General features: G+C 47.2%; 1 protein-coding gene and 3 pseudogenes across 1 annotated transcript; 3 read left to right on the top strand and 1 right to left on the bottom strand.

The window, feature by feature from the left end:
* Positions 1-5,006: 5,006 nt before the first annotated feature.
* On the bottom strand, positions 5,007-6,091 carry LOC117190383 (annotated as a pseudogene).
* Positions 6,092-6,095: 4 nt separating this feature from the next.
* Positions 6,096-6,614, top strand: LOC117191032. The gene has a single exon (XM_033396002.1). The coding sequence runs from the start codon at positions 6,096-6,098 to the stop codon at positions 6,558-6,560; it is 465 nt and encodes a 154-aa protein (XP_033251893.1). The 3' UTR covers positions 6,561-6,614.
* A 2,252-nt stretch (positions 6,615-8,866) lies between these two features.
* Positions 8,867-15,922, top strand: LOC117191035 (annotated as a pseudogene).
* Positions 15,923-16,116: 194 nt separating this feature from the next.
* On the top strand, positions 16,117-22,499 carry LOC117190384 (annotated as a pseudogene).
* Positions 22,500-25,734: the final 3,235 nt, after the last annotated feature.

Genomic DNA, 25,734 nt, shown 5'->3' on the forward strand with positions numbered 1-25,734 from the left:
CACAACTAATATTTAACAAGAACCAACTTTTAGGACGGGCCAGGATTGGATAACAACTGATGGATGTAATCATCGATACAGGGGCAACAAGATGCATGATAAACGAAAGGGCGGCCGAAAAACTAAAAGAAGAAGGCATCGAAGGAGTGGAAAACATCCGTCTCGCGGATGGAAGCACTCGGGGAACAACACGGAGAATCCAACTAACAGTAGAACTAGGGGGAAAAGAGACCACCCAATCATTCCTAATCATGACAGGGGTACCAGACACCCCCATACTAGGGATGGAATTTTTAAAGGATGCAGGCACATCAATAACGTGCGGAGAAGCCACAGTAAACTTCAACGGGGAATCAAACCCAAAGAGAAAGGAGGAAAGGGCAAGAAATTCAGTAACAGAGCCGACGGACGAAGAAATCGAAAAATGGATTAAAACGGAGGTACAAAAATCCAACACTCTTGAAGGGGTGAGCAATGTTACGAAACATCGGATATTTCTGAAGGATGACAGACCAGTCAAACAGAGGTATTACCCAAGAAACCCAGCGCAATTGGAAATCATCAACAAAGAGATCAGCGAACTCATAAAGCAAGATCTAATAGAACCATCACACAGCCCATACAGCTCGCCGATTGTTCTAATAAAAAAGAAAACCGGAGATTGGAGGGTCTGCGTGGACTACCGACTGTTAAACGAAAAAACAGAGAATGGACTTTATTCTAAATCAGCTTAAAGAGGCTAAATACATTAGCACGCTCGACTTAAAGTCGGGGTATTGGCAAATCCCAATGGAAAAATAGAGCCGACACTACACAGCCTTTACAGCTCCCGGGCGAGGATTGTACCAATGGAAGGTCATGCCATTCGGACTCACAACAGCACCTGCTACGTTCCAAAGAGCCCTAGACTCGGTAATCGGACCGGACATGGAACCATTCGCTTTCGCATACCTAGACGACATAATCGTAATTGGGCGGACGAAAGTTGAACACATGCAGAAACTACAAACGGTATTCGAACGACTACGGACAGCAAACCTACGCATTAACGCAGCAAAATGTCACTTTTTCCAAAAGAAACTTAAATACCTAGGACACATGGTGAGCGAGGAAGGAATACACACAGACCCAGATAAAGTGGCGGCCATTAAAGAACTCACCGCACCAACTACACTGAAACAGCTGCACAGTTTTTTGGGCCTGGCATCTTGGTACCGCAGATTCGTAGCAGCGTACACCGAACGAGCAAAAGCTCTACAAGACCTATTAAAAAAGCGGCAAAAATTTGAGTGGGGCGAAGCACAAGAGAACAGCTTCCAAGACCTAAAGCTGTGTCTAACGAAAGCACCAATATTAGCATGCCCGGACTTCAGAAAAACATTCATACTGCAAACAGACGCAAGCGACTGCGGCCTAGGAGCGGTGTTGACCCAGGAAGATGCGGACGGAGAACATGTAATTTCCTACGCAAGCCGCAAGCTCAAAAGCGAGGAAACGAAATACTCCGCAACGGAAAAAGAATGCCTAGCCATCTACTGGGGTATACACAAGATGAGGATGTACCTGGAAGGCTACCAATTTATCGTAATTACAGATCACCTAGCCCTCAAATGGTTAAATTCCATCGAAAGCCCATCCGGACGAGTAGCAAGATGGGCATTGGGACTGCAACCATTCTCATTCGAAATACGATATCGGAAAGGCAAGCTGAACGCAGTGGCGGACGGACTCTCCCGCTTACCACGCGAAGAAACCCGAATAGCAGAAATCGTAGAATGCGCTTGGTATCAAAACAAATGGAACCAAGTAGAGATAACACCAAAAGAAGCTACGGATTATACCATAAAACACGGAAGATTATACCGACACATACCAAGCCAAAACGACGAAGACGATCAACCCTGGAAACTGTGCGTTCCAAAACAAGAGAGACAGAGGGTACTAACCGAAAATCACACAAACCCAACAGCCGGACATCTCGGGATCAGACGCACGAAAATCAGAATAAGGCAGCGATACTTTTGGCCAGGGCTAAGCAGAGACGTAACACGATTCGTACGAACATGCGAAAGCTGCCAAAAATTTGAGGTATCGCAACAAGCAGCGGCAGGCAAAATGCTGACCAAAATCGCAAACGCACCATGGGAAACAATATGCGTCGATTTCGTGGGACCACTCCCAAGATCGCCGCACGGCAACACCGCACTAATCGTGTTTATCGATAAATTTTCGAAATGGGTGGAGGTCACACCGACAAGAAGCGCAACAGCTGACGCATTCCTAAAGGCGTTCAGCGAAAAAATACTGGCGAGGGGAGGTGCACCAAAGCGAGTGATCTCAGACAACGGCGTACAATTTACAAGCAGAAAGACGAAACACGTAATGAAAACGTGGGGCATCACCCAACAATTCACGGCACCATACACACCACAAGAAAACCCAACCGAACGAGCGAACCGAACACTAAAGACGATGATCGCACAATTCGCGGGAGGGAAACACAACAAATGGGACGAACAACTACCAGAACTAACCCTAGCGATAAATAGCAGCAAGTCAGAAGCAACAGGGTTTAGTCCAGCATACCTGATATTCGGGAGAGAACTTAGATTGCCGGGCAACCTATTCGACCTTCTGCTCGAGTTCCTTGATTTGATCCGCCTTTTCCTTCAGTTTGGCTGTATATTCTGTGAGATTCTCAAATCTCTTCAGTAGATCGTCGTCAGTGTGTTCCTTGGTTTGAAGCTTGTTTATTTCATTTTCCCTGTCCTTGATGGTGGTTGCCCTCTCTGCTATTTTACCCATATAAACGTCCAATAGATCATCCAGATCTCCTTTGCTAATGCGAATGGTTTTGTGCTGATCAATGTGGACTTCTGCCAACTTCTCGTGCACGGCTGTGACATTGGCAATGGGCATGCTACTTGACGGTACTACTTCAGTTTTGTTCTTCAAGTCTATAATGGCAGCCTTGGTTGGCTTAAGCTTGGGGGTGGCCTCAAAGGACCAAGGTACAGCCAAAAGAATCAGCAGTAAAACGAAATAGTTTTTCATTGTGAGTCGTATTCTCCGAACCATGCACATTGCAATCAAAATTAAACTGAGATCGCAAACGAAATGCATTTTGAATGAATTAACTGTTCAAATCCGGAAGCTAATGCAGCTGTTTGCTGATAAGAATTACTGCACTTCCAAGCCGCACTTGAACTTGAAAGTGTACTTGTACAGCTGCGTTTGATTCGTTTGTTAACCATAGCTGGCCTTAAATTTAAAGTTTATTTTAAATACAAATAATTAAATTATTTTAATACATTATTTAAATACATTTTTATACCCGATACTCAAAATGAGTATTGGTCCAGAAGGAATCGTTTCCGACCCCATAAAGTATATATATTCTTGATCATCAAAAGCCGAGTCGATTGAGCCATGCCTGTCTGTCCGTCTGTCCGTCCGTCCGTCTGTCCGTCTGTCCGTCCCCTTCAGCGCCTAGTGCTCAAAGACTATAAGAGCTAGAGCAACGATGTTTTGTATCCAGACTTCTGCGAGATGTCACTGCTACAAAAATATTTCAAAACTTCGCCCCGCCCACTTCCGCCCCCACAAAGGACGAAAATCTGTGGCATCCACATTTTTAAAGATACGAAAAAGCTAAAAACGCAGAACCGTAGAGGATGACTATATGTTCTAGAGTGTAAAATCTAAACCAGATCGTATAATTTTTATAGCCAAAATCAAGAAAACAATTTCATTCTTTCTCGCTCTGTCTCTCTCTAAAACATAGGTTTCATGGTCGGCTTTGCCAATTGCAAAATATGAGTTCAAGGATCTCAGAACCTATAAGAGCCAGAGCAACCAAATTTGGTATCCACACTCCTGTGATATCGGACCTTGACCGTTTCGTGTCCAAATTTCGCCACACCCCCTTCCGCCCTATTAAGACTATTAAGGCTAGAGTAACCAAATTTGGTATCCGCACTTCTGTTAGATCTCACTATAAAACGTATATCTCAGAATTTCGCCCCACCCCCTTCCGCCCCACAAAGGACGAAAATCTGTTGCATCCACAATATTGCACATTCGAGAAAACTAAAAACGCAGAATCATAGATAATGTGGTCAGACTGCTAAATCTGGATCAGATCGGATCATTTTTATACCCAAAAGGAACAAATCAATTTGCACTGGCTACGCAGCGCCCGACGTCACGCTCAGACTGATTTTCTGTCTCTCTCGCACGCACTCTTTGTCGTGTCGTTTAATATTAGCGGCGTCTGCCGGAGGAGAGCCATACTGACTAAGTATCGGGGATAACTGTAGAGTTGCGGTGTCCGCAGCAACTCACAACGTTCCCCCTCGTTTATATTTACAATAAAGTGCAGAGTGCACTCTACATTCATTTGATCCGAGTGTCCATGCAACAGCGGTGGCTTCTGTTCAGGCCTCTGCAGATACATATATTAAGTGCCTTAGAAACTACAAATTAGAGTAAAGTAACATTGGAGGAAACAACAAATGTTTAAATGTTCCAAAGATCTGTAAGATTCTGTATGAAACTGGAATAAACTCAATTTAAATAAAAATTGTTCTTCTCAGACCACAAATCCTCCGTCGCATCGATATTCATTTATATTTTATGCCTCGACTTTGGCTAATTTGTCAAGCCTTTATTTACTCCAATTGAGTTTCTCCACTCCCACAGCGGTCCCTCGGCAATAAAAGTGCAAGTGACAAATGGTGGGGCAGACCAGACCAGGCCCATAGAAGCACTTCAAGACCAGAGTCAGAGCTCAATTAGATTTCATTAAATTGTTGCAACAGCGAACGAAAAGCGAGCACAAATGAAAATGAGAATTAATTGCACTAATCACTTGTGCGCGAATAAACAAATGTCTAGAGCAGCGAACTGCAGTGAACTGTAACGAAGTAATTATTGTACGCGGGAGAGGGCGAAAAGTCGAAAGCTAATCAACTGTCGAATGGTGGCGGGGGGGCGGGCGTCGGAAGAGTAAATAACAAAGACGAATGGGGTTCGGCGTTTGGCGCTCGGCTTCGTATTGAGATTTATCTGGTTTAACAATGCTCTTAAAGCCTCTAGAAACAAACATAATACGCGTAAATTATTAAAAATAATGGGCATTCGTGTGTGTTGAGCTGATGGTGGGATTCATTTTAATAAATTTTTAGGGGTACTGTACGCTTGGTCCTCGGTAAATCGTTCAGCTCCATTTGGCTCTTTGGACGGACTAGCATCTGTACGGATCTCAGAGATCTGAAGCTATACCATTGCTCCCAGAAAATGCCCTGGACATTGTCCATCTCGCCCTTGAAGTACTTGCCATTCAAATTGCTATGGGAAGAGGATATTAACTGAATAATTCGTATGTGTTTGTGTGATACTCAGTGGACGGATTAATTACCTTCGCGAACAGAAGTCGTACCACCAGGCTCCGTGGTGATACTCGGCGCAATTCATATGCGTAAATTCATCGTTATCCCTATCGAAGGTTGAGAATTTCATCTTGTCATGGGTGCGTAACGCGTCGCTGGAGCTCATGAGGCTGGGAGCTGGTCAGGCGGTGCAGTTTTTTGAGGCCAATAAAGAACTCCCCGTTGAGCTTGCCAAACCCTTTCCTGTACTTATCCCAGTTGCGATAGAAGTTCACAGAGCCATCCAGTCGACGGTGAATAGCCATCCATCCAGGACCGGCGGCCGTGAGACCCTCACAGGACACCAGAAAGGGCAGGAACCCTGGCAAATGGATCAAATGAATCCCAGACGACATGCCGTAGGGCATACAAGAGGTGGTGGCTGCCTCCCAGTCTGCCAACAGGTCGTCCTTCTTCTCCCTGAATTTACCTTCAAAATATACGACTTTGGCTCTCAGATGATCGATCAATGCCGCACTGGAGGTGTTCTGTTTTTTTAAATCACTCAACACGTGCTGTTTCCTCTTCAATCTGGTCTGGTAGACCTTGACCTTCTGCTCGAGTTCCTTGATTTGATCCGCCTTTTCCTTCAGTTTGGCTGTATATTCTGTGAGATTCTCAAATCTCTTCAGTAGATCGTCGTCAGTGTGTTCCTTGGTTTGAAAGATGTTGATTTCCTTCGTCCTCGGTTACTGTGCCAGCAAAAGCATCTCAAAGATTTGGAAAAAGCCAGCTGATGAGGAAGAACCGGACGTTTTCCGTGAGCCTTTAAAGCTCACCTTGCAACAGCTTTCCACATTTAATGGAAAAGATAATAAGCCAACATACACGGCTTTCAATGGCAAGATATACGATCTGACATCGTGCATAATAAGCCAGGATGATGAGATTTTTCGTCTCATAGCTGGTTGCGATGCTGGTCCAGTTCTTCAAAAGACATACAAAGGCATGGGCATCAGCACTTTCGACCCCATGCGCCGTTGGGAGATGATGATGGAGTCCGAATGCACTATTGTCGGTTACTTGATTGAACATTATGACTTTGAAGGTCTGCACTCACATCAGACTGACGAAGATGGCGAAGATGGGTCGACTGTTGTGGACTTGTCGGAGCAACTTAGCGAATTTTGATTATATTTTGATGCCATTTTGATCTGAATAAAATGTTCTTTAGTTACGTTGAAGCTTGTTTATTTCATTTTCTCTGTCCTTGATGGTGGCTGCACTCTCTGCTATTTTACCCATATAAACGTCTAATAGATCATCCAGATCTCCTTTGCTAATGCGAATGGTTTTGTGCTGATCAATGTGGACTTCTGCCAACTTCTCGTGCACGGCTGTGACATTGGCAATGGGCATGCTACTTGACGGTACTACTTCAGTTTTGTTCTTCAAGTCTATAATGGCAGCCTTGGTTGGCTTAAGCTTGGGGGTGGCCTCAAAGGACCAAGGTACAGCCAAAAGAATCAGCAGTAAAACGAAATAGTTTTCCATTGTGAGTCGTATTCTCCGAACCATGCACATTGCAATCAAAATTAAACTGAGATCGCAAACGAAATGTGAATTAATTAACTGTTCAAATCCGGAAGCTAATGCAAAGCTGTTTGCTGATAAGAATTACTGCACTTCCAAGCCGCACTTGAACTTGAAAGTGTACTTGTACAGCTGCGATTGATTCGTTTGTAAACCATAGCTGGGCTTAAATTTAAAGTTTATTTTAAATACAAATATTTAAATTATTTTAATACATTATTTAAATACATTTTTTTTTTAAACATTGGTGTTTTTTCATTCACTTTCATACTTTGCGCTCTACTTAAAGCAGGTTGGCAGTCCAGCAGCATTTCATTCGAGGTGCAGTTTTTCAGCAGTTGGTAGTTTTCCCGTTTATCGATAGCAACAATGAAATACCCTTCTGGAATATACCTATTTCAATGATTTCTTTCTACAGAGACCAAGAATAATCATGCATGAATATGTCTAACACATATCAATTTAAGAAAATTTCTTCATCAATTACGTTTTAAAAACATTTTGGAAAACAGGGTATACAAAGGGATATACACGCATCATGTCTTTAAATACCAGCAACATTGCGACTGTTTTTTTGTTGAACTATTTTGTTTAAACCTTGTTTAAGTCAAAATACAAAAAAAGCAAGGACTAAAAACTAACCAATTTTGTAGAAAATGTATTTATCAACGGCCTAAAATTATGTGAGCCGAACTAAGGGTTTTAGTTAGCCAGAATTATTCAACGGAATCTCTAAATTGAGCAATATGAACGACTAGCCTCGTTTTTGTGTGGACGTTTACATGCAATGACTGCATCTTTCAAGAGGCGATGCAGTTACTGCACCGTCAAGTGGCCCGTGTGACACCAGCAGAAGGCTGTTACGCGCGGACCCGAGGCAAAACGCAGCCCTCCTCCCGCCCAACCGACCGAGGGGCGCTGCCGCATGACGCGCGGTGCGTAGCCGAACCAAACGCGAACATGCAAGAAAGATAGCTATTAGACTAACATTCGAGGAAAATTAGTACTAAACTTACTAAGAAACTAAGCATGCAATCAAAGTACAAATACCACTACAGTTACTAATTAATAGAAAGGTGTGTAAGGATTAATAATTTAATAAGAGGAAGACAATTAGTGGTGGATATAATATGGTAGAGGGAATTATAATCCGAGCATAAGACCCTAAACGGTTCATGCAAGGAATAATTTGATCTACAAAGTGGAAGGAACAACGGTATAAAATTTCTAGTCAGTCTAATAGGAATCGTGAAGTTTATGCGGCTCAACAGATCAGGGCTGTCCATGTCACCCCTTATCAAGTTGTGCATAAATATCACACCAAGCATTTTTCTACGGTTAACTAAGGATGGGAGGTTTACTAATAGTAGTCTACTAGAGTAAGATGGGAGTCTTACACCCGCATCCCAGTTAAAGCCCCGCAGAGCAAAGAGTAAAAAGTTTTTCTGTACTGATTCTATACGGTCCTGGTGTACTTTGTACTGAGGGCACCATACACAGGAGCCGTATTCTAAGATCGGACGAACAAGCGTTCTTTTGACTTATTTCGCTAAAAGCGTTTTTTGGTTGACCTATTTCACTAATACCTTCTTTTAGACAAGATCCAATAAAAGCAAGTGTTTAAAATAAACTAGTCAATTCGCAAATAAATTCACTAATCGGATAAAATTATGTGGGCATGGCTTAATGTTCTATATAGCTAGTAATATTCTACGGAATATCATAAACGAGGAATATGTAAAATAGAAATTGAATTCGTCAGTATATTTACGGTTTATTTTTTAAATGAGACGGTACATTTCGATATATTTCTGAGGGTCGGACGGTATATTTTGCGATAAGCCCGCGGATAATACCACTAACAATACATACATACTGTATGGTTAGTGATAATACTGAGGGACAGGACTTCATTTTCTTTTTTTCTTTTTTTGGCAATTTATTTATTCAGCTCTTGGAATTTATTATCTTATCTGATCAAATACTTGTTCAATACAATATATCGGTGGAACAAAGTTCAATTAAAACAAAGGTGAGGCGAGACATTTGCCGGTCAACCTGCGCGTCCATCGCGGTGTTTTCCGCACACAGAGAACGGTGACTGGAAAAAAAATGTAAATCCCCGTACTTCCAGCTAGTAGCTGGCGACATCCAGAAAAACCTTCTGTGTCATTATAGCCACGTCAGCAATCATCTTAGTTGGCGAGCTTGTGCGTGCAGTCACGGAATTTTATTTTGTTTCATCACTTCCAGCTGGCACCCGGAGCAAATAGGATCATCATGGCAGACAACGTGCATAGTGGGGAATCCGAAATAAAGGTATAAATAATATAAATTCCAGTGCATATACCATGTACATAAGTTTATACTTTTTGCTGAATTGTAAAAATGCATTCGCATTTGTTGCAGCCTCGCAGCTATCAGCTGCGTCTCGTGGATAATATTATGAAGAACAATGGGATAATCTACTTGCCGACCGGATCTGGCAAAACATACGTGGCCATCCTGGCCCTGAAGCGATTCTCCAAAGACACACTCATACATAAGCAAATACATATGTAGCTGTTGAACTGAATTCTCGGATTTGTTTACACTCCTACAGATCAATCGAGGAGGGCGGAAAACGAGCTATATTTATGTGCAATACAGTCGAGCTAGCCCGCCAGCAGGCAATGGCCGAGAGGAAGTTCTCAAATCTCAAAGTGGGGTTCTTTGTGGGGCAGCAGGGCGTCGACGACTGGTCGAAGATAAAATGGAGCCACGAAATAAGCGATAGCCAAGTTAGTGTCGAGCTCATGACGCCTCATCAAACCAATATGCATTTCTGATATTCGTTTATATAGATCGGATGCACTAGTATTTGTGCTTCCAAGTGCTTTACAAATTTGGCCCTGGCTTTTTTTTATACCCGATACTCAAAATGAGTATTGGGGTATATTAGATTTGTGGTAAAAGTGGATGTGTGTAACGTCCAGAAGGAATCGTTTCCGACCCCATAAAGTATATATATTCTTGATCAGCATCAATAGCCGAGTCGATTGAGCCCTGTCTGTCTGTCCGTCTGTCCGTCCGTCCCCTTCAGCGCCTAGTTCTCAAAGACTATAAGATCTAGAGCAACGATGTTTTGGACCCAGACTTCTGTGATATGTCACTGCTACAAAAATATTTCCAAACTTCGCCCCGCCCACTTCCGCCCCCACAAAGGACGAAAATCTGTGGCATCCACATTTTTAAAGATACGATAAAACCAAAAACGCAGAATCGGTGAGGATGACCATATCTTCTACAGTGCAAAATCTGAACCAGATCGAATAATGATTATAGCCAGAATCAAGAAAACAATTTCATTCTTTCTCGCTCTGTCTCTCTCTAACAAACAGGTTTCATGGTCGGTTTTGTCAATTGCAAAATATGAGTTCAAGGATCTCAGAACCTATAAGAGCCAGAGCAACCAAATTTGGTATCCACACTCCTGTGATATCGGACCTTGACCGTTTCGTGTCCAAATTTCGCCACACCCCCTTCCGCCCCCGCAAAGGACGAAAATCTGGGACATCCACAAATCTCAGAGACTATTAAGGCTAGAGTAACCAAATTTGGTATCCGCACTTCTGTTAGATCTTACTATAAAACGTATATCTCAGAATTTCGTTCCACCCTTTTCCGCCCCCACAAAGGACGAAAATCTGTTGCATCCACAATATTGCACATTCGAGAAAACTAAAAACGCAGAATCATAGATAATGACCATATCTATCAGATTGCTGAATCTGGATCAGATCAGATAATTTTTATAGCCAAAAGGAACAAATCAATTTGCACTGGCTACGCAGCCCCCGACGTCAAGCTCAGACTGATTTTCTGTCTCTCTCGCACGCACTCTTTGTCGTGTCGTTTAATATTAGCGGCGTCTGCCGGAGGAGAGCCGTACTGACTTAGTATCGGGTATAAATTTAGAGTTGCGGTCTCCGCAGCAACTCACAACGTTCCCCCTCGTTTCTAATTGAATTTTCTTATATCTTGCAACGACAATAGGTTCTGGTGGGCACAGCCCAAGTCATGTTGAATATGGTCACCCAGAAGTACTTGGAGCTGAGCTCTGTGAGGATCGTGATTATAGACGAGTGCCACCATGGCACTGGCCACCATCCCTACCATGAGTTCATGCATCTGTTTTTACTCGCTGACCGAAACACGCCACTGCCGCGCGTTTTGGGGCTGACGGGTGTACTCATTAAAGGCAACGAATTTAAGCTGGTCGCTCAAAAGCTCAGAGAGCTGGAGACGACCTACAGAAGCAATATCATCACCGTGTCCGACACGGAGGAATTGAAAAACGTGATGCTGTGAGACCTTCCATAGAAGAAATCACGCTATAGCAGTTCTGTTTATTTTTTGCAGCTACTCCACCAAACCAAGGGAGTGTTTAGTGACTTATCCAGACCAAGTGGGGAGCCTTGTGATCGGGCACGCCATACATAGATGCATTGAGCACTTCTACGTACGCCTAGACGATTTGGAGATTGGCAAACAGCCTACGCGCTATTCCAAGGGACTGTCGACCCCCCGCGATCCGCACAAGAAAGGATATATAAAGACTCTGCTCAACGACTTCCAGTACCAGCTGGAGCACTACGGCGTATATGCGGCAGCCATGGCCATAGTATCGGTGATTCTAGAGTTTGAAATCAAGCTGCATCAGTCGGAAACCCTTGCCCTGACCCACATATATAAGTTGGCCATCTGTCTGTGTAACCGGATCAATCACATGCTAAAGAAAAAGCTTCGCGATTTGGTCGACGATGATACGGAACCCGATGATGCAGTCCACACGGAGGAAACCATCATGAACTTTTCGACTCCCAAGGCGCAGAGATTTTTGCATTACGTGCAGAAAACGTTTTTGGGCAAGGATGCCAAGGATATTTGCTGCTTGGTCTTCGTTGAGCGCCGGTATACGAGCAAATGCATATACCAATTGTTGAAGAAGTTCATTGCGGTTATTCCGGCGCTGCGCGATGTTCTCGTGCCGCAGTTTATGGTGGGCCGCAACTCAGTTTCAGCGGATTGTGAGAGCGTCCTGGAGCGCAAGTGGCAAAAGTCGGTACGTTATGCCTCGGGCCTCAGCACAGAACATTATATTAAAAGTATATTATTCTCCCCTGTCGCAATCCCCATCAAAGTCCATTCATCAATTTAGGGATGGCGAAGCCAACCTGATGGTCTGTTCGAGCGTTCGAGAGGAAGGCATCGATGTAAAGGCCTGCAATTACGTGTTGATCCTGGATCCTTTAAAGACATTTAACATGTACGTGCAGACGAAGGGGCGGGCTCGATCCAAGGAGGCCCAGTTTGTGCTTTTTTCCTCAGAGCTTGACCGCATAAAAACCAACCAACAAATCAATCAATATCGCCAAGCCCATAACGACATCGGAGAGTATTTAAAGGATCGCGTCCTGGATCGGGCCGAACCCCTGATGCAAGAGATAGCCGATCACTTCCACGAATTGATCCCACCATTTATAAACGAAAAAGGTGCCGTGCTGCTGCCTAGCAGTGCCCTGATACTGCTCCACAGCTACTGCCAGAGCCTGCCCTCGGATGCATTCGGCTTTGTGGAGCCCTGGATCACACTAATCAGTTGGGACCAGAAGCGGGAACTCTTTGGCAAACAGGCCGCAAGCAAAGAAGTCGTCTCTATCGAACTTCCACTCAGCTCGTCCGTGCGGGATAAAATTTATGTAAGCCCAAAATGGACTACCCAGCGTCGACAGTCAGTAATCATGTTCGAATCATTCCAGAGCGATCCCATAACTTCCGTTAAGGCGGCAAAAATATCGGCAGCCTTTAAGACCTGCATTAAACTGTACTCCTTCCCGTCACGCTTAAGGACCGGGTGACGGCGATAGCCGACTTTCACTTTGACCACTGGAAGAAATACAGCGACGATGGTGAGTCTTATTCAATCAAATACCCACTAATTCTGTTTAATCTTTCTCCTCCTTGGGTGCTTTTAGTTATCGATAAGGTAAACAAGCAGTAACTCAAGCCGGATACACAAACTACCTTCAAGACCTCTTGTCCGACGGAGTTCTACGATTGCCGGCCACGGGTGGGTGAAGTCTGTTATGCCTATGAGATCATTTTGGAGCCGCAGTGGAGCACCCGCGAGAGCTGGTTATTGCAAGTGCGGAGCAGCTGGAGCAACTGCATCAGTTCCATGGAATGCTGTTCCGCGATCTGTTGAAGATCTGGCATCCCTGCTTTGTAGTGGATCGTCGAGGCAAGGACAACTCCTACCTGATCGTGTCTCTAGCCGTGGGCGCAGAGCATCAGAATGTGGTGGACTGGCCGCTGGTCCGTCAGTTCCAGCGTCTGCCCACCCCGAAGCCTGTCAGTTTTAAGAAGCGCAAGTAACAGCGAGCGCCGCGTCCAGAGGACTATGAGGGGAAAATTGTGACTCAGTGGTATGCCAACTTCGCGAGCAAGCGAATGCTCGTGCACAAGGTGCGCAGAGACCTGACTCCGAGCAGCCTGATGGAAAGCAACCACCAGAACACGAGCTATGGCGAGTTCACCACGTCCAAGTATGGCGATGACATCGAAGGAATTGTTCGCATGGACCAGTTCCTGATCGAGGTGCGCGAGCTTACGGAGCAACTGAACTTCTATGTTCAGCAGCGGGGCAAGACGTCGGCCCAGAGCAAGGCCAGGGTCAAGATCATCCTCATTCCGGAGCTCTGCTTTAATTTCGATTTCCCCGGCGACCTCTGGATAAAAGCAGTGTTTCTACCCAACATCTTGAACCGGCTCCACTTCATGCTGCATGCTGAGGCATTACGACAACGCTTCAATACCTACCTGGGGCTGCAACATCTGCCTCAAAATGAAGTTGACTATAGGCCAAAGCTCTTGGAGATCGACTGGTCGTTGCGCCGCAACGTGGATTCCCATGGCAATGCCGTTCCCAATGATTATGAAGAAGGGTCACGCTCCATTCTTGAGCCCCTACCCATCAAAGAAGTTGAGATTGGGATGAAGACACTGCAGATACGCGACTTACAACATTCGTGGCAGCAGTACCTGGAACCGGTAGACCTACCCCGGAACATCATGTCCGCCTCTACCGTGGAGTTGAACTATTACAACAATTTTATATCCGGCCAAGTGGCGTCTTTTGACAAAATGGAGCAGGACGACAGGGAGTTCTGGCTGGAGACGCAGTTCAAGATGCCTAAAGGGAACATCTATGAGACCAGGAGTCCAGCAATTCCCCCTGCCGCCCGGCCTGCCCTGCTCCCGCCGACCAGCTCAGCTCCCAAACCACAGTCGTTGAATGTGTTGCCGGTTCTGATGAAGAGCGTCTCCGATGATCACATCACTCCGGCCCACCAGGGTGCGTTCCTGGCGGCCATCACCACAGCGGGATCTGCCGATGTTTATGATATGGAGCGAGCGGAGCTGTTGGGTGACTCGTTTCTCAAGATGAGTGCCAGTCTTTACCTGGCCAGCAGGTATCCCGACTGGAACGAAGGCACGCTCACGCAGGTCAAGTCGAGGCTGGTGTCCAACAAGAACCTGATGTATTGCCTCAGGGAGACGGATATTCCCAGTCGTATTAGCTGCAGTCTGTTCGACCCCAGATTAACGTGGCTTCCGCCCAGCATTATTCTGCCCGAAGATGTCTTGGATGTGTGGACGGAGCAGCCGAGCTTTGCCAAACTGATTGGTCCCCATAATCTCTTCAATCTGGCCCTTAGTGACGAGGAGATTCTGGCAGGTCGTTGCAACGAGGATACCTATCGTCGCTTTATGCAAGGTTGCAAGAGCAATCAGCAAGGCTATTATGCCGGCCGAGACTTCTCCTCCGGCGTGAACTACTTCTTTGGTGAGGTCGCTGTTCAGAACAAGGTGGTGGCTGACACTCTGGAGGCCCTTCTGGGAGTCGTTGTGAGAAACTATGGATTGCAACATGGCTTCCGCATGCTGGAATACTTCGGCATTTGCAAGCCGGACGTTGATAAGCCATTGTCGCAGCTGCTCGATCTTCAGTTGAAGAGCACCAAGATGCGAGCCAACGCGAGCCCTGACGATATTGATGGCTTCCTGATCAACCACTCCTATTTAGAGCAGAATCTGGGCTACGAATTCCGGGATCGGGGCTACCTCTTGCAGGCCCTGACGCATCCGTCGTTTCCAACCAATCGCTTGACCGGCTGCTACCAGTAGCTGGAGTTCATTGGCGATGCCATACTCGATTTTCTCATCTCTGCATACATTTTCGAAAACAATACCAAGCTGCGTCCGGGCGAGCTCACGGATCTGCGCTCGGCATTGGTCAATAACATGACACTGGGTTGCATCTGCGTGCGCCACAAGCTGCACCTCTTCATTCTGGCAGAGAACGCGTTGCTATCTGAGACCATCAGCAAGCTTGTGAAATTCCAAGGGAGCCAGGGACACAGAGTCACGAATCATGTACGTTTTCTGATCGAGGAGAGAGATGTGCAGCCCGTTATTCTGGACTTGGACGATGAAGTGGAGATGGCCATGGAAAATGAGTCGGAAGACGGTCCACGCATCGGTGCTTTCAACTTGGCGCAAAACGTAGATGTCCCCAAGGCTTTAGGCGATGTCCTGGATGCCCTTATCGCGGCCGTCTACCTGGATTGCCGGGATCTGCAGACAACCTGGCAGATGATCTACCATTTGTTTGAGCCCGAGCTGAAGGAATTCTCCCAGGATATACCCATCAGCCCGATTCGTCAGCTCCATGAGCAAAAGCTGGCCAATCACGTCTACGGTCCGCCCCTGGTAGACAAGGACGTTGTGATGATGTACTGCCAGTTCACCTGCATGGAGAAGACCATTCGGGACACTGGTTTCGGCTCCAACAAGGACCAAGCCAAATTGGCTGCTGTCAAGAGCGCTCTTCAGAAATTGCTAAATGTGATGCATAATCCATAGAACTACATACCATTGACCGTGACCCACAAAGTCTAAGCCTGACACCCATTCTGAATATGTACAATTAATTAAATGGGTGTGATGCTTAGACTTTTATTGGTCACTGTATTATTTGTAAGCTTTTCATGAACAAAAAATCATTTTTACCAATTTGTTATACCTTTTTAATATGTAAAATAAAATCGCTATGTACCGCGTGGGCTCGTTTTAGCTAGATTTACAATGGGCTAGATGGGCGGGCACTATCGTCAACGACGTCAATGTCATTTTTATACCCGATACTCAAAATGAGTATTGGGGTATATTAGATTTGTGGTAAAAGTGGATGTGTGTAACGTCCAGTAGGAATCGTTTCCGACCCCATAAAGTATATATATTCTTGATCAGCATCAACAGCCGAGTCGATTGAGCCCTGTCTGTCTGTCCGTCTGTCCGTCTGTCCGTCCGTCCGTCCGTCCGTCCGTCCGTCCGTCCGTCCCCTTCAGCGCCTAGTTCTCAAAGACTATAAGATCTAGAGCAACGATGTTTTGGATCCAGACTTCTGTGATATGTCACTGCTACAAAAATATTTCCAAACTTCGCCCCGCCCACTTCCGCCCCCACAAAGCACGAAAATCTGTGGCATCCACATTTTTAAAGATACGATAAAACCAAAAACGCAGAATCGGTGAGGATGACCATATCTTCTACAGTGCAAAATCTGAACCAGATCGAATAATGATTATAGCCAGAATCAAGAAAACAATTTCATTCTTTCTCGCTCTGTCTCTCTCTAACACACAGGTTTCATGGTCGGTTTTGTCAATTGCAAAATATGAGTTCAAGGATCTCAGAACCTATAAGAGCCAGAGCAACCAAATTTGGTATCCACACTCCTGTGATATCGGACCTTGACCGTTTCGTGTCCAAATTTCGCCACACCCCCTTCCGCCCCCGCAAAGGACGAAAATCTGGGGCATCCTCAAATCTCAGAGACTATTAAGGCTAGAGTAACCAAATTTGGTATCCGCACTTCTGTTAGATCTAACTATAAAACGTTCATCTCCGAATTTCGCCCCAGCCTTTTCCGCCCAAAGGAAACAATCAATTTGCACTGGCTACGCAGCCCCCGACGTCAAGCTCAGACTGATTTTCTGTCTCTCTCGCACGCACTCTTTGTCGTGTCGTTTAATATTAGCGGCGTCTGCCGGAGGAGAGCCGTACTGACTTAGTATCGGGTATAAATTTAGAGTTGCGGTCTCCGCAGCAACTCACAACGTTCCCCCTCGTTTTGTAATTGAATTTTCTTATATCTTGCAACGACAATAGGTTCTGGTGGGCACAGCCCAAGTCATGTTGAATATGGTCACCCAGAAGTACTTGGAGCTGAGCTCTGTGAGCATCGTGATTATAGACGAGTGCCACCATGGCACTGGCCACCATCCCTACCATGAGTTCATGCATCTGTTTTTACTCGCTGACCGAAACACGCCACTGCCGCGCGTTTTGGGACTGACGGGTGTACTCATTAAAGGCAACGAATTTAAGCTGGTCGCTCAAAAGCTCAGAGAGCTGGAGACGACCTACAGAAGCAATATCATCACCGTGTCCGACACGGAGGAATTGAAAAACGTGATGCTGTGAGACCTTTTAAGTCATTTCCATAGAAGAAATCACGCTATAGCAGTTCTGTTTATTTTTTGCAGCTACTCCACCAAAAAAAGGGAGTGTTTAGTGACTTATCCAGACCAAGTGGGGAGCCTTGTGATCGGGCACGCCATACATAGATTCATTGAGCACTTCTACGTACGCCTAGACGATTTGGAGATTGGCAAACAGCCTACGCGCTATTCCAAGGGACTGTCGACCCCCCGCGATCCGCACAAGAAAGGATATATAAAGACTCTGCTCAACGACTTCCAGTACCAGCTGGAGCACTACGGCGTATATGCGGCAGCCATGGCCATAGTATCGGTGATTCTAGAGTTTGAAATCAAGCTGCATCAGTCGGAAACCCTTGCCCTGACCCACATATATAAGTTGGCCATCTGTCTGTGTAACCGGATCAATCACATGCTAAAGAAAAAGCTTCGCGATTTGGTCGACGATGATACGGAACCCGATGACGCAGTCCACACGGAGGAAACCATCATGAACTTTTCGACTCCCAAGGTGCAGAGATTTTTGCATTACGTGCAGAAAACGTTCTCGGGCAAGGATGCCAAGGATATTTGCTGCTTGGTCTTCGTTGAGCGCCGGTATACGAGCAAATGCATATACCAATTGTTGAAGAAGTTCATTGCGGTTATTCCGGCGCTGCGCGATATTCTCGTGCCGCAGTTTATGGTGGGCCGCAACTCAGTTTCAGCGGATTGTGAGAGCGTCCTGGAGCGCAAGTGGCAAAAGTCGGTACGTTATGCCTCGGGCCTCAGCACAGAACATTATATTAAAAGTATATTATTCTCCCCTGTCGCAATCCCCATCAAAGGCCATTCATCAATTTAGGGATGGCGAAGCCAACCTGATGGTCTGTTCGAGCGTTCGAGAGGAAGGCATCGATGTAAAGGCCTGCAATTACGTGTTGATCCTGGATCCTTTAAAGACATTTAACATGTACGTGCAGACGAAGGGGCGGGCTCGATCCAAGGAGGCCCAGTTTGTGCTTTTTTCCTCAGAGCTTGACCGCATAAAAACCAACCAACAAATCAATCAATATCGCCAAGCCCATAACGACATCGGAGAGTATTTAAAGGATCGCGTCCTGGATCGGGCCGAACCCCTGATGCAAGAGATAGCCGATCACTTCCACGAATTGATCCCACCATTTATAAACGAAAAAGGTGCCGTGCTGCTGCCTAGCAGTGCCCTGATACTGCTCCACAGCTACTGCCAGAGCCTGCCCTCGGATGCATTCGGCTTTGTGGAGCCCTGGATCACACTAATCAGTTGGGACCAGAAGCGGGAACTCTTTGGCAAACAGGCCGCAAGCAAAGAAGTCGTCTCTATCGAACTTCCACTCAGCTCGTCCGTGCGGGATAAAATTTATGTAAGCCCAAAATGGACTACCCAGCGTCGACAGTCAGTAATCATGTTCGAATCATTCCAGAGCGATCCCATAACTTCCGTTAAGGCGGCAAAAAAATAGGCAGCCTTTAAGACCTGCATTAAACTGTACTCCACGGGGGAGCTCAACGAGCGTTTCCTTCCCGTCACGCTTAAGGACCGGGTGACGGCGATAGCCGACTTTCACTTTGACCACTGGAAGAAATACAGCGACGATGGTGAGTCTTATTCAATCAAATACCCACTAATTCTGTTTAATCTTTCTCCTCCTTGGGTGCTTTTAGTTATCGATAAGGTAAACAAGCAGTAACTCAAGCCGGATACACAAACTACCTTCAAGACCTCTTGTCCGACGGAGTTCTACGATTGCCGGCCACGGGTGGGTGAAGTCTGTTATGCCTATGAGATCATTTTGGAGCCGCAGTTCGAGCGCAACGACTACACAGAAAACATCCACGACAACATGCTGTCGCGTAGGAACTTTGCGTTGCTGCTGAGGAAGCAGCTGCCGCCTCTCTCGAAGATGCCGCTGTTCTGCAACCAGGGCCCATTGCATGTGCAGGTTAGGGAGCACCCGCGAGAGCTGGTTATTGCAAGTCAGGAGCAGCTGGAGCAACTGCATCAGTTCCATGGAATGCTGTTCCGCGATCTGTTGAAGATCTGGCATCCCTGCTTTGTACTGGATCGTCGAGGCAAGGACAACTCCTACCTGATCGTGTCTCTAGCCGTGGGCGCAGAGCATCAGGATGTGGTGGACTGGCCGCTGGTCCGTCAGTTCCAGCGTCTGCCCACCCCGAAGCCTGTCAGTGTGAAGCAGCGCAAGGAACAGCGAGCGCCGCGTCCAGAGGACTATGAGGGGAAAATTGTGACTCAGTGGTATGCCAACTTCGCGAGCAAGCGAATGCTCGTGCACAAGGTGCGCAGAGACCTGACTCCGAGCAGCCTGATGGAAAGCAACCACCAGAACACGAGCTATGGCGAGTTCACCACGTCCAAGTATGGCGATGACATCGAAGGAATTGTTCGCATGGACCAGTTCCTGATCGAGGTGCGCGAGCTTACGGAGCAACTGAACTTCTACGTCCAGCAGCGGGGCAAGACGTCGGCCCAGAGCAAGGCCAGGGTCAAGATCATCCTCATTCCGGAGCTCTGCTTTAATTTCGATTTCCCCGGCGACCTCTGGATAGAAGCAGTGTTTCCACCCAACATCTTGAACCGGCTCCACTTCATGCTGCATGTTGAGGCTTTACGACAACGCTTAAATACCTACCTGGGGCTGCAACATCTGCCTCAAAATGGAGTTGACTATAGGCCAAAGCTCTTGGAGATCGACTGGTCGTTGCGCCGCAATGTGGATTCCCATGGCAATGCCGTTCCCAATGATTATGAAGAAGGGTCACGCTCTATTCTGGAGCCCCTACCCAGCAAAGAAGTTGAGATTGGGATGAAGACACTGCAGATACGCGACTTACAACATTCGTGGCAGCAGTACCTGGAACCCGCAGACCTACCCCGGAACATCATGTCCGCCTATACCGTGGAGTTGAACTATTACAACAATTTTATATCCGGCCAAGTGGCGTCTCTCGACAAAATGGAGCAGGACGACAGGGAGTTCTGGCTGGAGACGCAGTTCAAGATGCCTAAAGGGAACATCTATGAGACCAGGAGTCCAGCAATTCCCCCTGCCGCCCGGCCTGCCCTGCTCCCGCCGACCAGCTCAGCTCCCAAACCACAGTCGTTGAATGTGTTGCCGGTTCTGATGAAGAGCGTCTCCGATGATCACATCACTCCGGCCCACCAGGGTGAGTTCCTGGCGGCCATCACCACAGCGGGATCTGCCGATGTTTATGATATGGAGCGAGCGGAGCTGTTGGGTGACTCGTTTCTCAAGATGAGTGCCAGTCTTTACCTGGCCAGCAGGTATCCCGACTGGAACGAAGGCACGCTCACGCAGGTCAAGTAGAGGCTGGTGTCCAACAAGAACCTGATGTATTGCCTCAGGGAGACGGATATTCCCAGTCGTATTAGCTGCAGTCTGTTCGACCCCAGATTAACGTGGCTTCCGCCCAGCATTAATCTGCCCGAAGATGTCTTGGATGTGTGGACGGAGCAGCCGAGCTTTGCCAAACTGATTGGTCCCCATAATCTCTTCAATCTGGCCCTTAGTGACGAGGAGATTCTGGCAGGTCGTTGCAACGAGGATACCTATCGTCGCTTTATGCAAGGTTGCAAGAGCAATCAGCAAGGCTATTATGCCGGCCGAGACTTCTCCTCCGGCGTGAACTACTTCTTTGGTGAGGTCGCTGTTCAGAACAAGGTGGTGGCTGACACTCTGGAGGCCCTTCTGGGAGTCGTTGTGAGAAACTATGGATTGCAACATGGCTTCCGCATGCTGGAATACTTCGGCATTTGCAAGCCGGACGTTGATAAGCCATTGTCGCAGCTGCTCGATCTTCAGTTGAAGAGCACCAAGATGCGAGCCAACGCCAGCCCTGACGATATTGATGGCTTCCTGATCAACCACTCCTATTTAGAGCAGAATCTGGGCTACGAATTCCGGGATCGGGGCTACCTCTTGCAGGCCCTGACGCATCCGTCGTTTCTAACCAATCGCTTGACCGGCTGCTACCAGGAGCTGGAGTTCATTGGCGATGCCATACTCGATTTTCTCATCTCTGCATACATTTTCGAAAACAATACCAAGCTGCGTCCGGGCGATCTCACGGATCTGCGCTCGGCATTGGTCAATAACATGACACTGGGTTGCATCTGCGTGCGCCACAAGCTGCACCTCTTCATTCTGGCAGAGAACGCGTTGCTATCTGAGACCATCAGCAAGTTTGTGAAATTCCAAGGGAGCCAGGGACACAGAGTCACGAATCATGTACGTTTTCTGATCGAGGAGAGAGATGTGCAGCCCGTTATTCTGGACTTGGACGATGAAGTGGAGTTGGCCATGGAAAATGAGTCGGAAGACGGTCCACGCATCGGTGCTTTCAACTTGGCGCAAAACGTAGATGTCCCCAAGGCTTTAGGCGATGTCCTGGATGCCCTTATCGCGGCCGTCTACTTGGATTGCCGGGATCTGCAGACAACCTGGCAGATGATCTACCATTTGTTTGAGCCCGAGCTGAAGGAATTCTCCCAGAATATACCCATCAGCCCGATTCGTCAGCTCCATGAGCACAAGCTGGCCAATCCCGTCTACGTTCCGCCCCTGGTAGACAAGGACGTTGTGATGATGTACTGCCAGTTCACCTGCATGGAGAAGATCATTCGGGTCACTGGTTTCGGCTCCAACAAGGACCAAGCCAAATTGGCTGCTGCCAAGAGCGCTCTTCAGAAATTGGCTAAATGTGATGCATAATCCATAGAACTACATACCATTGACCGTGACCCACAAAGTCTAAGCCTGACACCCATTCTGAATATGTACAATTAATTAAATGGGTGTGATGCTTAGACTTTTATTGGTCACTGTATTATTTGTAAGCTTTTCATGAACAAAAAAGCATTTTTACCAATTTGTTATACCTTTTTAATTTTTAAAATAAAATCGCTATGTACCGCGTGGGCTCTTTTTAGCTAGATTTACAATGGGCTAGATGGGCGGGCACTATCGTTAACGACGTCAATGTCATTTTTATACCCGATACTCAAAATGAGTATTGGGGTATATTAGGTTAGGTTAGGTTGAGGCGGCTGCCGGGCTCGCTCGGAACCCGTCACACTTAGGCCGGTTTCGGCCCGTTGTGATACCGCATAGGATCATTTCCTTCCTGCGTTGTGAGACTTCCTGTCAGCAATTATCCCAGCCAGATGCTCTCACAAAGTTCGCTATCCTCCTGGGACATAGTTTGGACATCTCTGAGATGTCGTGTAGAAAGGCTGAGCCCAGGTGCTGTAGCCTTCTTCTGCTGAGAGCTGGGCAGGAGCAGAACAGATGTTCCACTGTCTCCTCCTCTTCCTCGTCTCTACAGCTGCGACAAAAATCGTTATGTGGGGCCCCCAGCCTGTTAGCGTGGGTGCCTATTAGCCAGTGTCCCGTGAGGGAACGTGTGACCACGCTGCACCTTTTCCTGCTTAACTTGAGGAGCTCGGAGGTACGCTTCATGTCCATGGTCGGCCATGTTTGCCGAGTTGTGCGACATCGTGGCACTGTTTGCCACATATCGTTGTTTAGTCGCTTGTATTGCTCCCTTATAATGAGCTTACAGGTGGCCATTGGCATACAGATATCCTCCTTGTCTTGGAGAAGGGGGATTGTAGTGCCAGATCTGGCCAGCTCGTCCGCTATACAGTTGCCCTCGATGTCCCGGTGGCCCGGGACCCAAATCAGGCTAATAGCAAATTGCTGAGCCATCTCGTGCAGAGATTTGCGGCAGTCTGCTACGGTGGCCGAGTTCGAGGAAATCGCGCTCAGCGATTTGATCGCAGCCTGGCTGTCGCTATAAATGTTTAGCTTGGTTGCCGTGACGGCAGCCGCTTGTAGGCAGTCTAGAGCCTCCCTGATTGCTATGACTTCCGCTTGAAAGACACTGCAATGATCTGGGAGTCTGAAGGAATGCCTTATGCTTAGCTGTTCAGAGTAGATTCCCCCTCCGACTCTGTCGTCCAGCTTTGATCCATCTGTGAAGATGTTTATGGCCCCATCTGGGCCTGGGAGTCCCTCGAGCCATTCGTCTCTGTGAGGGATGATTGTGTCGAAGGGAGTGTCTGTGTACTCTCTTGGAACTTGGTAGTCTGTTTTTGAGGGACGGTACTGCTATTATTTAATATGGCTGAGTGACCTATGCACTGTGTCACCCATTGATCTGAGTCTCTTAGACGTATTGCTGCTGCTTCTGCCCGTTCCTTTCCTGCGAGGTCAAGGCTCTGTAGGCATAGGATGGCATTTAGCGCATCATTTGGGGTGGTGCGAAGAGCTCCGCTGATGCATAGGGCGGCAGTCCGCTGGACTTTGCCCAGTTGCTTGGTGATCGCCCTTTTTGATAGGGCCGGCCACCACACCGTAACTCCGTAGAGTAGTATTGGTCTAACTATAGCTTGATATATCCATTGGACTATGCTTGGGATCATTCCCCATCTTAGCCCAATAGCTTTTTTGCATGTGTAGAGTGCAGTCATTGCCTTCTTCACTCTGTCTTTGACATTCAGGTTCCAGCTAAGCTTCTTGTCAATTACCAACCCTAAGTAACTGGCACTGTCGCTAAAGGAGAGCCTGCATCCTTGTAGTATTGGAGGGTTGAGGGGCGGGACCTTGTATTTATTTGTGAATAGTACGAGTTCCGTTTTTGAGGGATTTACTCCCAGACCGCGCGATTCTGTCCAATCCGACAGTTGCGCTAGCTTTGTGGACATTAAGTCGCACAGTGTTTGGGGGTATTTCCCCGAGAAGATAATCGCAACGTCGTCCGCATAGGCCACGACATTGCAGCCCCCCCCCTTCTAGGTCACATAGAATCTTGTTGACTGCTATGTTCCACAGAAGAGGAGACAGGACACCACCTTGCGGGGTGCCTCTGTTGACATACCTTGACTGGGCGGACGATCCCATCGATTATGTCACCGTCCTGCATGTGAGCAATTGATCAATGAGCATCACCAAGTGACGGTCCACCCCCAGGTCAGTCAGGGCTTCTGTAATGGCGCCCGGTACAACGTTGTTGAAAGCTCCCTCAATATCGAGAAAGGCTATGAGTGAGTACTCTTTGTGATGCAGAGATTTCTCTACCGCTGAGATCACTTCATGAAGAGCCGTTTCCGTGGATTTTCCTTTCCGGTAGGCATGCTGTGCGCCTGACAGCAACTGAGGGTGTATAGTTGTCCTCAGTTGCAGCCCGACGAGTCTCTCAAAGGTTTTGAGAAGGAAGGACGATAGGCTGATTGGTCTAAAGTCTTTTGCAGCTGAGTGCGAGGCTTTCCCAGCTTTGGGAATGAAGACTATCTTTGCCTTAAGCCATGTTCGCGGGATTGTACCCACAGCCAGTATCTTCCTGAAGATACCTTGTAGCCAGTTGATGGCCGTATCCCCGGCCTTCTGAGGTTGGGCCGGGATTACCTGGTCTGGGCCTGGCGATTTGAACGGGTTGAAGCTGTTTATTGCCCAGCTTATGTTACCTTTTGTGAGGATGTGATCCATCGAGGTTACCGGTCCCTCTCCTGGAAGATGTGCCGTCTCGATGGTTGTGCACCCTGGAAAATGTGTGTCTAGTAGAATCTGCAGGGACTCCTCACTGGAGTTAGTCCACGTGCCGTCATTCCTTTTAAGATACCCTACCGAGGGGTTAGTTTTTGAGAGAATCTTGCGAAGCCTTGCGGCCTCTGACGTTTCCTCAATTTCCGAGCAAAATTTTTGCCAAGAGGCCCTATTTGCTTTCCTTGTTTCCTTTTTATATAGTGACAGACTGATTTTGTAGTCTGCCCAGTGGCTCTCCTCGTTCGCGCTTTTGGCCCTGTTGAAGAGGGTCCTGCAGCTTTTACGTAGGATGTCTATTTGTTTTGACCACCAGGGGCGTTTCTTTTTCCCCCTAGGTTTGCTAGAGGGGCACGCTGCCGCGAAGGCTTTGTTGCATGCCTCTGTGAACCTGTTCACTAGGCGATCTAGGTCGTCTTTTGTGTCAGGGCATGATGGTGCTTTGGAGGGGAGTAAGTCCTCCAGGGCTGAGCTATATTTTTCCCAGTTGGCTTTCCTGGGATTAATATAGTCCTTAGGTTTCGGACACTCGAGGGATAGTGTGGTCTCGATGTATCTGTGGTC

This window comes from Drosophila miranda (genome assembly GCF_003369915.1).
Source record: "Drosophila miranda strain MSH22 chromosome Y unlocalized genomic scaffold, D.miranda_PacBio2.1 Contig_Y1_pilon, whole genome shotgun sequence".
Lineage (NCBI taxonomy): Eukaryota > Metazoa > Arthropoda > Insecta > Diptera > Drosophilidae > Drosophila > Drosophila miranda.